The sequence below is a fragment of the Phlebotomus papatasi genome, chromosome 2 (genome assembly GCF_024763615.1).
Source record: "Phlebotomus papatasi isolate M1 chromosome 2, Ppap_2.1, whole genome shotgun sequence".
Taxonomy (NCBI): domain Eukaryota; kingdom Metazoa; phylum Arthropoda; class Insecta; order Diptera; family Psychodidae; genus Phlebotomus; species Phlebotomus papatasi.
This window is the reverse complement of record NC_077223.1, coordinates 39,874,259-39,891,661: the sequence shown is the minus strand read 5'-3', so window position 1 is coordinate 39,891,661 and position 17,403 is coordinate 39,874,259. Positions and strand designations below refer to the sequence as shown.

Sequence of the window (17,403 nt, the reverse complement as noted above, 5' to 3'; positions counted from 1 at the left end):
GAATTTTTAATTGTTCTGGCCTTACCTCCGTTTATGGTAAATTTAATAATTTACTGTACAACTTTATTTTTTTTTTTGCATTCATCGAAATATTTCATTAACAATGGATATTGAAAATTGTAATATGTCAATTGTGGTTATTTTGTCTTTGTTAATTTTTAAACAGTGTCATTTAATCTACAACACTTCCTTGCATTTGATTTACTACCGAGTGAAAATTAGTCAAAATTTAAAGAGAGATTTTACGGAGTAGATGCCAGGATATTTTCTTAAGTAACTCTTTAAAGGACTTGCAGATTTTCAAATAATTTTGACTGATTTTCCTCTGATTAAAAAAATTAAAAAAAACACATGCAGAACAACTAAAATGGATTAGGAATATTCTACAGCTTAAAAATAAAACCTCACAACAGAAAACAAATAAAAGAGACATAAATTAGAAAACAAAGGCAAGATGGTAAGAACACATCCTTCACATACATAGCCTGTTGTTGCGTCGAGAATTGAGCTGCATACATCTGTGCGGCGAGGGCACTGCTTGGAAATCCATCGAGAAGGATCACGGAAATTAGGTGAAAAAAAAAGGAAAAATACAGGAAACAAATTAGACACATCGACATTAAAAGTATTTCCAAAAATGATTAAATCATGTCCTGGCATCCTGACGTGACATTTTGTTAATTTTTTTTCATTGAAAAATAAATTTTAGAGTTAAAAAGAAACCCAGGACGATTTTTGTAAAATATCGAATAAATTTATTGAAAAAATTGCAGAAGTAATCGGACTAAAAAATAATTTTTAAAGGAAGATGATTTTATGTAGATTGTTTAAGCTGAAAAGTGTATGGAAAATATTTTTTGCTCTATTCTCACTTACAAATAAATAAATAAAATAAGTATTCCCATTTCCTATAACAAAATAGTCCTAAAACGTTTAACTTTACCTGGAAAAAATGCGGTTTTCCTATTACTTTCGAAAACCCAGTTGTAAGGAAATTTTTTAACAAACAATTTAGTGGCAAATATTGAGAGAGTAAGGGGTAAATTATGACATTTTATTTTTTTTAATGAGTTCTCGTTAAAGTAAATATTCTATTAAAATATTTTATTGGGAAAATTATACTTAATGCAATTTTGTCGAAGACCATTTTTCGATTTGATAAGTTTTTCCTTATTCACCCTTACTTTGTTATTTTTTACCCCGTTCCTTCTGACACATTTGATCTCGTGTGGTTATATTTAATAAGATAATTTATGGAGAGAAAAGAGAAAAAACTTCTCGGAAGATTCTTAACCCTTTAAGAACGATTGGAACACCAGTGCCCCATAAAGAAAATAATTTTTCCTGACTACCTAAAGTTATACATATTTTTCTTATGTTTGTACGTAATTGCAAAGTAGAAGGTTGAAGGAATTTAGGATATTTCTTGCAAGTCTCCAGCTATTTGCTATATAAATAGTAAATATATAAGTTTAAAAACGACGAATATTTAAATTGTGATATTGAAAAATGATTTTTAATTATTTTTTATACTTCCAATTTTTTTTAAGTAAAACCGTTTTAAGAAAAGAAACTACAATACTCATACATAATACATATTTTTCATTAGACTGAAAATTATTATTTATTGGTACTGTCAGGAAAATTACTTTAAATTTTGGGCTATTTTTGTCGATATCACTCGTAGAGGTAAAAAATGTACCGAATCAGACTCTGTTGGATTTTCCAAAGTCAGATGTAAAAAGTTTCATTGATTTTGTTTATCGGTTAAATTTTTATTGTTGATTTTCGGTCCGTAAAAGGTGTCTTGTTAAAGGGTTAAATCATCAATGAAATCATATTCTACTGATTCAAATTATTCTAGAAGCAATTGTCAAGATGACTCTGGCACTATAATTTCAACAAGGATTTTCCGATGATTGCCTGTGAAAATGTGTTACTTTAAGAGAAAAAAAAACACTTTTTTATTTAGTGCTACCTATAAAATTGGTCAATTTAAAATTAATTTTTAATCTAGGAAAACTAACTTTTATTTATAAAATTAATTATAGAAATTATTTGTTCAACATTGATTTTTTCCTGTAAGGAATTAGTGTAAAAAGGAATAAATTATTAAGCTTCCTAGCTTTGCCAAATACTCGAACTTTTGATTTAGACCTACTTCAGACCTAAGGTTTAACCCAGTTCCCGATGATCTCGAAATTCAAAATAGCAACCAATTTTATTGCTTTTTCAAAATTTAATGGGGATCACTTGGCCATGTTGTCCAATCTTAAGTGATAATTTTCCAAAAAATCTTGATTATAATAAGAAATTAGAGAAGTTAAGCCATATGGCTAAGCCTTGTGTGAAGCCCGTATTAGATTTTATATCTCAGAAGTACCGGTTCATCATAGTTTCACTTTGGATCGATTCATAAATCGCTCAAAAGATCATCTTAAATAACTTAGTTCTACTATTTCTAGACAAATTAACGTCGTCTCTTCATCAGCAATCATAAAAACAGCATAGGACTATTTAATTTCAGTTAAAAATCAAGCGGTTAACATTTTAAGGACGAGAGGCTAGAAAATTGGGGATAAAAAAAAATTACTTCTTCTTATTTCTTAGAGAAAAACATAACTTTAGAAAGATGTAGGAATATTTTGTGACACCGGTGTCCTTATTGTCCTTAGAGGGATAATAAGTCAACTATTACTGGTTCATAGTTGAATGGAATCAGTTCAAACTTGTCAGAAACTCAAAAATCTTTCCAAGGATCCCTAAAGCGATTCCATTGGACTGAAAAATACTTAAAATACTTACGAAAATCCGGTATTTTCGTATATGGGCGAAAAGTTCGCCTAAGAAATCACTGAAATATACTAAAATAAAGAAAAATCGAACGTTTCCAAAAAAAAAAAAACATGTTTTTGGATAGGAATGAAATGTTTTTGGACTGTTTTATGAAGGGTCCTGAAAGGTCAGAAGTCAATATCTTTAATCATTTGACTTCTAGTTCTAGTTATAGGTAGACAGACAGACAAATAACGTGAAGTTAATTCTCTGAAATCGTCTGAAATGCGAAGATATATTACAAGAGGTGGGCTATAAGTGGTAGAAATTTAAATTTTTAGAATTGTTCTTTCAGTAGAGTTCCACTTGAATTCCAGTGGGCTCAAAATTACAATTTTTTTTCTCTTTTTTATACTTGTAACGACGGTAGGGTATATTAATGGGGGCTGCCTATGGAAAGATTTTGAAATCTCGTTCTTTGTTTTGTTATTTTGGAAAATATTTAACTTGTCATTTTTAACCTGTTACATTATGCCTTCTACTTATCACCATCTTTGGTGAGTGCTTCTGTTTGTATATGCTCGAAAAATAGTACATTTGTAATGTGCTGGACACACCTGTGACTTAACTCTTTCGTCTCCTTTGGGACTCTGGGTACCCATGGAAACAACAATTTTTTTAGACTATCTAGAATCGATAAAAATCCGATTCTTCTGCATAATTACAAACTATAAGGATGTCCAAATCTAGTATATTTTTTGCAGAATCCTAATTAACTCCTCAGCTTAGATATTTTTGGTCAAAAATCGTGAATTTTCGATTTTCTGCTTCCTTGTAGATATTGTGACTTTTTTGATATTTCTAGACCAGAATAAGGAAAAACCTTTCGTTGCCAATAAGTATAGCTAACAATTACAGATTACATAAATTCGAAAAACAATTTTTTCTTAAATTTTCAAAAAACTTGTTCAAACTTTATGGGTACTCTCGTTCCCAAAAATCTAGAGGTCAAATGTAAGGTTATCCCGCCAATGCCCGGCATTTGCTTTTTGGCACCAACCTTATAACCAAATATCAAGCGGGAGCAACATTTTTGCCAATATGGCCGATAATTTTGACATTTGGCAGCGTGGAAGATTGCTTTCGGGGAAGTTTTTCCTGTTTTTCCTGATTTTAATGAATTATGATTGTCGATGAAGTGTTTTTTTGGCTCTTGAGAAAGCTTAATGTGTCTACAATAACATCGTGTTGAAAGAAATGTGTTTTAAAGTGTTATTGTGTGAAATATTTTGAGGAATCTGTTGGCAAGCAGGAATTTGGTGTCTTCTTGACCACTTCCTGGACATCCCACAAGATACTGGTCAATAATTCTTCTTCTTTTAGCGATCAACATTGTAAAGGAGCCATTTGACACTCAAAAATAATTCACAAAACTGTTATTATTGGCTTTCGGAAAATTGAAGTTTGTCTCCTTTTCGTTCTTTTGGGGACGAGAGTACCCATGAATTTTCCAATTTCCCAGAGGCGGAAAAATTCTTTCTCAACAAAAGTATCATATTTGACCAGTAAGACTTACAATAAAGTGAGTTTTACTGAAATTCGTTCGCTGGATATGTTGTGGTCCGGAAAGAGTTAAGCGTAGAGATAACTTATCGTAATTCTAAACAAAAAGATGATTAAACTATATTTTCATCAGTTTCTCACTGAGCCCACTAAGCCGTCTTTCGGCTTAAGCCGTAAGTCTGTCTAGCCGTCTAAGATATAAGACGTGGTAGATATATCCCACTTCTGATTTATAAAGTCTGCAAGACTTTAGGAACTGTGAAGTTAGTCACTGTCATGACTTATACATTTACTTTTTTTAAGACTAAAATTTATTTTTGTATCTCAATAACCCATTCAAATAAAAACTACATTAAAATTCCTTGCAAATGAGAATAGAGCACATTGTAGGCTAAGTCTGAAATATTATTTATTTTCTTAAGTCTATCTTTAATCCTTACCTGCAAATCGCACTCTGACTGTAGGCCGGACCCTCTGTCACCGAAAGTGCCTGGCCGACCTGTGTCTGTGTCAATCCCAGTGAAAGTCGTCGCAATTTGAATGCTTTGGCAAACTCCTTGATCTCATCCAGGTCAATTCCATCCACCACATTGCATGTGGCTTGATTTATGGTGGGCTCATCTGGAAGGTGATAGTATAGTTTTGCAAAAAAAAAGAACCATTTGGGAGGATTGTTCAACATGTGAATCTTCATGTTAGCATTTGGGGAATCAATGAGACTAATTCGAATTTGGCGACAAATTGACGTCATTACGCACTAATTAGATGAGATAGGGGGTGGCAAAACAAATTGATTGAAGCCGAAATGACGTTCTCTCCACTCAAACTAATTCTCCCACCCCAATGTACCTTCATCAACGAACAATATACCAGCAATTGGGTGATATGGGGTGGGTGGTAACGGTGCTAACAATGTGTTACATAATAAGTTGAAAATTTATCAATACTGCCACATAATTAGGGATTTTCAGCTTTGGCAATGATATATTTGCACTACGATTTAATTGGGCTTTTCAAGGGTGTAAATGGATCAGAAGCAACTTACTTGGAGAGTCAGCTAGGAAATCCGCATTGGAATTGTCGGTTCCCGTCGGCGAAAGGTGCATCGAGGACGGACTGAGCTTCATGGGGGGCACAGTGTGTTGACTTGAGGGATGATTTGACCCAGACCCCGATGAACTATGGCTCGGTGATGGACCATGAGCCTTTGTGATGGTTATTTCCCCATTTTGCGAGGACAACCTGTGAAAGATAGTATTTTGCGAATTATTTATTTGGATAGTCCTAAATGTTATTTACGAAACGTGGGCATCAATCAATAAAATTCTAATCCTAAAATTCTGATTTAAAAATTTAGAGATGTGCTTCGATAAATTGAAGCGGCGGCTAATAACCGCGGCGGCCGCCTGTATTATTTAGTAATCCTCTTAAAATTGAATTCTTTCCTTTCATTTTTATTGAAAGCCATCTTTCTTTTTTCCCAAACTCTAAGGCGTCTTCAATACGAGGGATTTCGAAATGCACACCACTGTGCTATGCACCGGTGAGTCTCGGGAAATTTCCCCTAGTGGTTCATTCCTGAGATAAATTTTCTCCACTCTCTATTATAAATTCCCTAAGTGTGCTCTAACTAAAATATAATAGATAGTCTGGAAGACTTTTTGTTTTATTTTGAAACGTTTCAAACGTCAATCACATAGTGTTTTACAATCAAAGAACTTGTTAAAGAGTGGTAAAGTTAATATTTATGCTTAGTGACGAACACTGAGATGGGACACCCATTCTCTATATCAAAACCGTCCTACCGCAGGATTTTATGCCAATATTGTTGCTAAATTATAAAAAAAATATCCTAAGTTTTTATTTTTCTATAAATTAACTCTATTTTATTTAATTATTTCTTTATTTCTATTTAAGGATGTCTATTTAACAATTCGACCATATTTTTCATGAAGATTAAACGATACATTCAGAAGAGTGATCGATTCCGTGTCCCTATTTCAGCTGCTTTTTGACTCTTGATAACTTTAAAAATAGTTCACGAGAAAAACTATTGAAAAACAATTTAAAATCGCTTGAAATGTCAAAATATTAGAACATAAACAAATGGAGCTTTCGAAGAGGGAGATTTTAAGAGCCAAAAGGTAGGCAAAAATGCACTGGTCTAAAGTTCAATGGGGGACTTTTGTGTCAAAATGGCGGTTTAGAAATAAAATCCCCACGTCTAGATGCTTCCTAAGGCGGTATTAATAGGGGAACTTTTGATTCGAAACTGTTCTTTCGAAATAAAAATATCTCACTGAGCTATCTCTCAGTCAGTGACAATTGCCTACCTTCTGGCGCACAGAATATCGTATTGAGCTTTCTCAGTGGAAATTATCTACCTTCTGGCGCACAAAAATAACTTCTTCAAGAGTTTTCACATATTTCACCAAGGATATCTTTAAAAATGCCTAGTGTTACCGTGAAATTGTTTAGTAAATTTAATTTTCATTTTAATAGATTGTGTCTCTATTTTTTAATAACAGTTCCACAACACACATGAGGAGAAGATCTGTTGAGTAAAATCTCCAAAAACCGAAATATTGCTATCAAGAGAACACAAGGAGTATTAAAGTAAGATGAAGGTTTTCATAAAGTTTAGCTCTCATGAATTATATAACGGAAAACTAAATATTAGCTATTGTAAAGCAACTTCATTAGCAAAACGTTTTCGGATTGTAAAGCAACTGACGATGTTTCCTTAAATTCCTGACAACATGTCATAAAACCCTGCGGTGAGACGAGTTTGATAAAATCTTTCCGTACAGAAGTAGATCTTGAAAAATTCGAAAATCTATTTGAAGATCCAAAAAAGAGACTTCTCTTAATACTTTCGCAAGGTGGCGGAAGTTACATCCTGTTCGAATTTCGAATTGCTCAAGTTTCAAAATGTGACAGTCTTCACATTTGTTGTGAGAAAAAAACAGAACAACGACGTTTCCTGTTCTTTTCCCATTATTTAATCATTCCATTATCACTGAGTAACTCTTTTGCCAGCCTCTTAGTGTGATATATGATAAATTTTCCCCACCTTGTTCGAAAATTTAGTACGAAAATTCGAAATTGAATTTGAATTCTTCCAACTTCAACGAATTTTTGTGCAAATAGAGGTCCATTTACCTTTTATCCAAGACACTATTGGAGAATTAAAATCTACTTCTGTTTGGGCTTAATATCTTTTTTAATTTATTTTTCATCAACTATTAATATTTACTTGGTAACCCTTTGACTTCTATTAAATTATTGCCAATACCACGTACCTCAAAGCAAGTTCGAAACGTTTCGGAATAAAATGGAATGTCTGCTTGACTTTCCATTTTAGTCGGGACACAAATGGGAGTATTATAACAGTTAACTGGGAGATTTTATTCAGACACAAACCTCAAGAGGAGATTTTCCAAGACTCGCCGGTGCATAGCACAGTGGGGTGCATTTTTAAAATACCCTCGTTTAAAAGTAGGTTAACTGTCCAAACAGATTACTTTACTAATAGGCAAGGTCTCGTCATTTAAAAATTAACATTGATCCAATTAACCAGCTCCATTATTATGAAAATATTAATGTGATCTAACCATAAAGTGCTGAATAAAGCGAAAATTAAATTCCGCGAATTATTGTTTAATAAAAGCTTAGTGATGGTACGCTCACTTGGAGGCCACGCCCACTTGTAATATGCCGATTATCTAATAAACTATATTTTATTTTAATTTTTTTTTTTGATCTGAGGAAACTTTGACCTAAATGGTGAAAGAGGAATTTTCTCGGAAATTTCTTAAAAAAACCAAGTTGACGCGTATATTGCCATTTGAAGTTTAGAAAGGGGTGTGGCCTATTTTTTAAAGTTATTATCTTAATTTAGATTATTATTAATTGAAGAAAATTTAGCAAATTTATGGGCGGAGTTTGCATAATTTTAAAGTGCTACAGTAAAAATAATTTTATCTTTTTTGACAGTCAAATATTATTCACTGAAATATTGTAAGAGCTTTGGATAATTCATGAGTAAGAATAGGGGCATGACGTTTCCTATGTTTCCAAAATGTTTCTAGCGTGCCGAAAAAAATTTTGAGTTTATTAGGTGTTTTCTGTCCTTGTAGAATGAATTAGCAAATGATACAAATACAAAATAAAAGTCAATTTAATATAGAATAGGCAACCGAAAACCGCAAATTGGCAGCCTATGTAGTTTTGGAGATATCTCGTGAAATGTGTACGAAAACAGGAAAAAAGTTACACTAAAACTGGTCGCATTTTTCACAGTTAATGTCACCCCCCTGGATAAGAAAAACTAACCTGTTCATAGCTGTTGGAATGGGTGAGTGTCTGCTTGTGCTTGTTGCTGTATGATGTAAGGATGTTTGACTCTGGGACGTAGTTCCAGGTGTCATTTGCTGCCCGCCGGCGGCTCCATGGCCATTGGACGGCGTGGCAGAGTAGAGAGGCGAGTGGGGGGCTTGTGAAGTACTGGTAGCTGTTGTTGTTGGTAGTTTATCAAATGGATGATGTCCCGATGAGCTACTTCCACGTGGTGGACTAGCTTTCGGCGAAGTATGGAGGCTGCGACCGGCATGATGGCTAAGTGGCGGTGACGCTGATGCCATTCTTCGTGGTGAGACACTAGCTGAAGGTGTTACTGGAGCCTGTGGCATAGTTTGGTGGGGACTTGTGGCTCCAAAGAGCGTCGGCTGGACTGCAGATAGAAGTTGCTGGACTCCATTTGACAATAGATGACGATTGAGCATTGGCGGTGTCACGGGACCATTTAAGTTTGCATTGCCATTGCTCAGAGCCGCTAAATGCTGCACCAATTGCTCATTTGAGTGGACTTGTTGGCTCACAGGAATTGTGAGAATGGTTTGAGTTGCAATTCCTAAAATCGAAAAATTTTATTTTAAATACGCTCTTAGTGAAACCCAGAGTGACAAAATTTAACAATAAATAATTCTGAAAATTATCATCCCGATAAGGTTTGTAAGTGCTTGGGGTTTATCACATTTTCCATATTACATTGGAGTTTCTCTGCACAATCCCTAAGCATATTTCCAACAGAGGAAAATTTAATAAAGCTGCAGCTTCCCAATCTCTTTACCCGGAGACCCGGGATCATTTGCATTTTCCCAACCCCCTAACAGCAGTCAAGTTTCGTGGCATCACGAGGCGTCCGTGTGTAATTGCATTGGTGCCGTAATGACAAATTACCTTGTGACGTGGGTATTAGCAGTTGCGCCCCCTGAATGCCCTGCACCAGTTGTCCCGAGGCTAGAATTAATTGCGGCAGCTGTGCACTTCCGATTGTGGGTGGTTGCCCACCATCTCCAGCACTGCCGCCGGCGCCAGAAGTGCTACAGCCTGTCGGTGTTCCACTTCCCGTCACACTCAAATTCAGCGGCGAATTCAATCCTGATAGACCAGCCGCCAGCCCCTGAAGTCCACTAAGTGACGGCGGCATTGACGCATGCTGAATAGAGGCGAGATTCTGGAGCTTCTGGAGATTTAGCATTCCCTGCACTATTGAATCAAAAAAGATCATAACACAAAGTTTAGATATCTTGTGATTATGGGGGTTTGTCGTGACTTCAGAGCCACCACATCGAACGATATGTACTCACTAGTTCCATTTAGATGGGCTTGAGCGACAGCAGCGGCTGCAGCAGCCGCTTTTGCGTGCTCAGATGACGGCGGCCGATCTCCGCCGAGGATCGAGGCACTAAATAGCCCCGTGGCCAAACGCTCGTTCATGTGTGAAGCTGCCACGTGATGTGGACTTTCCGGCGGAGAATGATCACCATCCCTTTCGTTATCCTGTATAAGATAAAAATGAGCTAACTTTAGTTAACATTTCGACAAAATAGGATTTAACTTCTTATATTTTTTTTAACACTTAAAATAAATTGAAGATTTTCAATTTTAAAAATGTTTATAAATTAGAGAACAAGATGGAATTAAATGGAATTTTTAGGGGAAGGCTTTTAGGATCCGCACACACTTTGCCTTAGATGTTGTGCGGTGTCGGAAAAATTGTACCAATGTTTCAAAATTCTCTATAAAGGATTTAATATCTCAAGATCTAATTTATATTTTGATTGAAACGTTTTTTTTAGAGAGCTTTATTACAAAGCTACAAATTGTGCCTTATTATATTTTTTTTTTAGGAGAAGGACTAATATTTTTGTAAAGCTAATAAAAGAAAATAAAAGAAAACTATACTATAACTATACTATAACTACGATACCAAAAAGGTTTGGATAAGGCCGGCTTCAGACCTGAGGTTTAGCCCAGTTCCTGAAAGTCTCAAATTTCAAAATAGCAACCAATTTTATTGATTTTTCAAAATTAACCGAATCATTTGCCCATAATGTCCAATACTAAGTCATATTTCCCAACAAATCTTAACTGATAAGGAATTAGAGAAGTTAAGCCATATAGCTAAGCCTTAAGGTCTGAAGCCCGTAAGGCGCAGTTTTTCCTCTCTGGGAAGTTCATTCAAAAGAGTAACTCCCTCGACAAAGAGAGAGCTATGACGAATGCGGCTCCCCGACCTAGGCACAATGAGGTATAAAGACCTAACGGATGAACCCGGATGATGAAATTCTGTCAAATATTTGAGCTGACGATTTCTCAAGACGCTCGAAATAAAATCAACAGTTTGCGACTGTAGAAAGAGTGGCAAGGTACTCCCAATAACTTGGACATAGTCATTATCCTCCATATAATTTCATCCATTTCAGGATTTTAATCATTCGGGATTTGATTTTCGGGATTTTGGCTGCCTCCAATTCACAATGTTAGTCTTAGGCCACACATTTCCTGTAAAAATAGGTCAGATACATTAAAGAAATATGGGAAAATATGAAGTGTTCGAAACCAGAGTATGTGCGAAGCTTGGAAGCCTTCCCCTACATAATCATTCATACATAAGCATTCACTGTTCCAGCTAATCAGAAAACAACATGAAACTAAAATATCTTAAAAGATTCAGTAATTTATTAATTATAAAGATAAAATATTTTATTTTCATCGTGTTCTGTGATATATTCCGTCTATGACTGCTTTTGAGTTTTATCCAATTGGAAAATAAGAAAAAAAATAAAATATGACTTAAGATTAAATATTTAACTCTACGTTTTATCCCATAAAACATTTACTACTAGTCCCCGGCGAGTGGCCTTCAAAGTTGAACCCAATTTCTTACTTTCACATACAAATGCGTATGGGAATTTTTCTGCACTGGTGATCGTTATGCTAAATATTTAAAAAGTGAGAAGTTTTTCCGTATTATAAGATACCTTTCCGTATGGAGGGATAAATATACTAAATTTTTGTTTAAATAAATTGTTTCCTTGGAGCACTGTGAGCTGAGTCCGAGATAAATTTAGGAATTGGCTTCAAATAGCTCAATATAAAAAGGCCAACTTTCCAGGCGTTTGATTTACTAAAATTCCACTGGGTTTTCTTATTGGTTCGAACTTAAAATCATTCAAAGCTTCAGCCAATCGGAAACCAAATAGAACTATAGTATCTTCTTCAAGTATAAAATATTTATTAACATATGAATAATACTTTTCTAAAAATATTATAGAATTAATAATTGTAATGTTTTCTTGTGCAATGTCATATCACACAATAATTACGCAATAAATATTACACTAATATTTTCTACCCTTACAAAATGTATTCAATGGCAAATGTTGCTCGAGTATGGGAAAAGTTGAGGAAAAGCCCGTGAAGGAATGAAAAATTGCAGAAAGGGGCTATTGATGAATTGGAATTAATAATTAAATTTTTCACACTGCCTTCACCCAAATGCATACAATTTATGCGCCAATGGCAGTCTCTCGATAATAAATTTTTAATTATTATACGGACGTAAAGCGTAAAAATATGTAATTGCATTATTTTTCCTGGACTGCAATTTTTCCCTATCGTCATACTACATCCCCCTGACCCCTTTGCTTTGCTGGGCTCTATGAAAACTCTTTTGTTGCACCCGCAGAATGGTGCGATTTAGGGTTGACTCCTGAATATTGAAGAGGAAAACTTTCAGTCCAGAGGGCTTGCAGAGAAAAAAAATATCCAACTCCAAATAGGGGGTGAAAACATTCCTCCACGTTAGAGCTTTAGCTGGTTTTATTTTCGCGCGCGCAGAAAAGAGTGGAAAACACGGAGGAAAAAATTGTGAGCGAAATTAAGTGGATTATAATAATTGATGGTCACGTAAAATATTGGAAAAATGTAATACGAAGTTTCGGCGCTTGAAATGATAACAAAAAAAAACGTCCCGTTCGCACCACTAATTGGGAGGATTTAAGGGCAGTTTTTATGTGTCACCGGAGAAATTGACGACGTCCCAAGTGACAATTCTGCATTGTTTATTTATGCGATGCTTCTCCACTGTCGGAGATATTTATTGGATGTAATTTTCCATATATGCGAAAAAAAATGTACCAGCCATATAAGGTCCCATTTGGGAGATCTGGGAAGAATTTAGTCCAATATGGATGCACATAATTGTGAAATATTCATTCATTCATTTAGTTCTTTATTACAAACTTGCTATTGCACATAGCCGCCTCTGCTACTGACATACCCTCTATCACTATCATTGGAAAAATTGCAGAAAGCCCAAAAGCATCGAGAATGCAGGCCAATTATTTTTAATAGTGTCATATTTAGGTAAGTGCAATAATCCTTGAATTAACAAGTGTCACTTCTTCCAAGAGAAAAGAAAATCGTATAGGAAAAGTATACCAAATTTCGGACAGTTTGCAATATCGGACACTTCTTTTGTTTTTCAAAATAGATAAGATTTTAAGTTTTTCGATTTTCAGAGGTTATACTACCAAGAATATCAGAAGGAATATCAAGAGATAGTCCCTCTAAGAAAGAGATCTTGCAGAAAAATCCTTGGAAGAATTCTGGAACGGCAGGAGACTTCAAAAAGCTTGAATATAACGCACGAAGTACCTACTATACTTTTAATCTATACTTTTATTCAGGTTTATTTGTAACATGTACGAAATTTGACAGAGTTCCCATATTTTTTTCCGAAAATGCAAAGAGTTTTCATTTATTGTGGATGAGATTTAGTGCAGAATTTTACAAATCTTAGCTTGAATTTTTTTTTTTAACATTTTAAGAGCTTTTTTAACTTAGAAAATACTTTAGCTAAACGCTATCAGAATAAAAACATAAATAATAATAATAATGCATGAAGGAATTAGACCTTCTTGAATTTTTCTAATACAAGGATGGTGTTTAAGCTTATATACCAATAAGCCCTAAGCTCTGTAATATTAAGTTCAGTAAAGTTCACTGGAAAATAATCTTCGATATTTTTTGGTAATATACAGGGGATTTAAACCCTGGGAAATTGCATTATAGAGCGGTGCTCTAAAATTTTAACTCAATGTATCACGAAAGGTTAAGAAGAATCGAAATCTTAAGTTTGAAATGTAATATTCTTAAAACAAATTGAATTTTTGTTCCTTCTTTTTACGGAGTGTTGCTTGGAACCTTAGTTTATCATCTTTGTTTTCTCTTAAATCATTTTTAAAACATTTTAAAATGAATAAAAATATAGACATAACTTTGAGTAATATTTTGGCCACCTTGATCCTCTTAGTTCCTTGCCATTTTGGAATTCTTGCAAAATATTTTTCACATCATCTTGTTGGTCGAAACGACCTTTTTTTAAAAATTTTCTTTTGCATTATAAAGTCTCTAAAGTATGCCAAAACTGGAATTTCATAGAAATTTGAGGAATAAAAGAAGTGGCCGAAATTGAAAGCTGACCGAAATTTGGTACAGTTACTCTAACTAAAATTTATTCAAGAGTTTTTTGAACGCTAGTCCATCTTTTAAATGAAGGGAATGGCTTTGAGTGTTTACGACTGTACGTCAGAAGAAAGGCCTAACTAAGTGGATTTGTGTTATCTTAATAAAATTTTATTTTTTTTCTAATAGAAAAACAGTAGAAGAATTGTTAATGCAGTAGAAATTAGCAAAATTATTTAATATTTATGAAATGCAACAAAAATGTTATGCGGCTACTAGGGAGAGTGAGGCAGAATCAGTCACCAAATCAAATTTTTCATCTCATTTTATTTGTGAGAAATGTTTGAATTAAATTGATAAATATTTCAATGAGGTGTTTTTTTTTTGAATAAATAGTGGTTTACTCAATAAAGGAATATGTATTCTATAACATTCAAGAATTGTCTATTTCTACTTCTGTATAATCTGCCCGAATTTTCCGTATATTACTAGAATTACACAAACAGAAGCTAGAATTCATACTAGAAATTTCTTAGAATCACAATTGGCATTAAAATTAACTTTGAAAATTCTACGAAATCTTCATCAAAACTTTTCATATTGGAGAAAATTATTGTTATCTATACTCGTGGTGCAATTATCCTCGCACCACGACAATGTGGCCAACGATGACGATTGGAAATTGAAACTGAAATTAATGGGATTTCATTTAAATCGGCAACATCCCATTCCAACTCGTCTCATGGGGTAATTTTTGCATCCCAGTATCTCAATAAACCACCTCCGCACACGGTGCACGATTGACAATGCGAATCATTATGTAAAATGTCGGATTTATAATTGCAATTTTGCTTCCCATGTTATATGATGGCGATGATGATGGGGAAAAATCTATAATTGAATCAAATTAACTACAGTCGCCGCCGTCAATTTGACCATCATTCAGCTCTCTACCCAAACCCTTTTATGCAGGATCCGGAAAAAAAGTACCTCCACCCAGGGACGGGGATGAGAGAGGAAGTGGCTTCAGTCATTATGACAAATTGAATATTTTGGGACTCATTTAAACATTTTTCACAGCACGTTTTCTTCATTTTTCCACCATTTTAATGTAACTCTTTTTTACCAATAATGGTGCGAATTATTATTTTAAAAACATAAAATTTTTATTGCTATTTTTTTGGGTTTTTGTTTTTATTAAGTGTCACAAAAAGTATAACTATTTTGCTGTAATGGACACGAAATTTGTGAAGTCTCTGAGAAATATATCAAAGTTTAATTAGTTGTATTTTTCTGCAAGGATATTCTGGTATTTAAATTAAGATCATACATAATTTAACACAAACGATTTGTGACAAATGTCAAAAGTAACTTTAAAAAGCTTAAGAAACACCTGTAGAAATTTCTACAAGTCTTATTTGACGCTTACATTGGATAGCCGAGATCCGTTTTTTTCGGTTTATTCAAAATGTCTAGAACTCTATATGGAATTATGATTGTGGGATCTTAATAACGATATAATATTTACAAAGAAGTGTGACTAAATCATATAATCCAACTAAGGGAAAGCTCGCTACCTTCGGACGATTTATGCTTCGAACAAATCATTTTTTTTCAATGTGTTATAAATGAATTTGGCCCATTATAATATCATTATTTTGTAATAGCTAACCCAATGCCTCAAATTTTACGAAGAGAGCTACTGGTGAAATCGATAAGGAACATAGAGAAAAAATTGAATTGTCCGAAGCTTGAGTCGTCCGAACGTAGCGCGCTTTCCCCTATATTGACCCATTCAGTCAATGTACCAGAAATACTTGAGATAGAATTTTAATATTTTGGGATTAGTTTGTTACAGCTTAATAGATGATTTTTTTGAAAAGAAATTTTTTTTACCCATTATGGGGGCGCGAGGAGCCCCTGTCAGACATATGTCTTAACGGCCACTGAATTTAAATTCTGTGCATTAATTCATTGCAAACTCTATTGCTTTAGATAGAGTAACACTCCAAGAAAACAAATCGGCAACTAGAATTCAAATCAGGAAAGAGGAAAGGGGCGAATTTTAACAAATTCGACGGGATGTCGAATTTTCCGTCCGCCATTTTGAGCAAAAAATTTGCATGACCCTCCGCGAAGCAAGAAAACAATAACAAAATGTATTTTCATCTCTGTCGGACTATTTTTCTCAAGTAATTGAAGAACTAAAGTTACTAAAAATTCATTTCCGACAGCAATTCGGATAGAAATCGCCCAGGAATAAATAATCTAAAATCACTCAATTTGCGTATGATGTATAATACCATGGTAAGGAATGGGTTAAGAAATTTTATTGCAGTAAAATCTCTTAAACTTCTACCGTGGGTAATTTTGGCTTCCGGAGGTGACTTTACCTCCTGTTGTTTGTAAGCTTTTCTTTAATTCTGGTTCTTAAGGATGATCTTCACTGATCCGATCTACCCTGTCCGATCGGTGAAGGGTTTTCGTAAAACTTTAAGGGAAATTGACTCACCGGTAACCGCATATATACATTTCCTACGGCTATGTATCTAAAGTTATCTTTTGCTCTATACAGTAAGAAAAAAAATTATTCTTACCCAATTTTTGACCCTCTCGATAAAGGGTTAAAGAAAGCTTTCAAACACTAGGGAGGACAAAATTGAGCAGATCTGTTATTATATAGATAAGCTTAAAGCTAAACGGTAGTTCAGAGGCACGACATCTTCTGAAAGTCTGTGTTAGTGCGTGGTCAAAAATTTGATACTCTTTGACGGAAAAGAATTGATGTAAACCGTAAGTTTAATGTCGAAGTGCTGATGTTATAACCGTTTTTTGTTTTAGGTGCTCAACGCCTATGGAAAAGAGATACCAAAATAATGGCCTTTTATAGTCTTAAGATTGTTATTCCAGATGACACAGACAAATATATCTCTTCAATTAAGTTTATTCCTTGATTTCTTTTAAGATCTAAATAAGTATTTCTTTAAGAAAAGATGTTAAAAAATATATATATTAAAAGAATTTGAAAAAAAAACTGATTTTTTGTGCAATATTATAGTACGACTTTCATTAAAACCCGACTTGAGCCCGTTTTCGGACTTATTTTTAATTTTTACTTTTAACTTTTAATCATATGATTTATAAGGTCCCCAGATATAACTAAGTCAGACTTATAAAAAGAATTTTTGTTATTTGGGATAATTTCATAAGATATTGATTTTTGTCACAAATTCATTTTGGTATTATACT

The 17,403-nt window shown here is 34.1% G+C and overlaps 1 protein-coding gene across 3 annotated transcripts in view; it reads right to left on the bottom strand.

The window, feature by feature from the left end:
- LOC129804096 (POU domain, class 6, transcription factor 1) overlaps positions 1–17,403 on the bottom strand; it is a 254,688-nt gene that overhangs the window by 7,808 nt on the left and 229,477 nt on the right. The window contains exons 4-9 of one of the 3 annotated variants that reach the window (XM_055851165.1): positions 9,990–10,182; positions 9,580–9,888; positions 8,674–9,250; positions 5,384–5,580; positions 4,779–4,959; positions 481–537 (exon numbers count right to left, since the gene is read on the bottom strand). In XM_055851165.1, the coding sequence (XP_055707140.1) occupies positions 481–537; positions 4,779–4,959; positions 5,384–5,580; positions 8,674–9,250; positions 9,580–9,888; positions 9,990–10,182 (1,514 nt within the window). The remainder of the gene's footprint in view (positions 1–480; positions 538–4,778; positions 4,960–5,383; positions 5,581–8,673; positions 9,251–9,579; positions 9,889–9,989; positions 10,183–17,403) is intronic. The other 2 variants (XM_055851166.1, XM_055851167.1) reach the window with 2 other exon arrangements.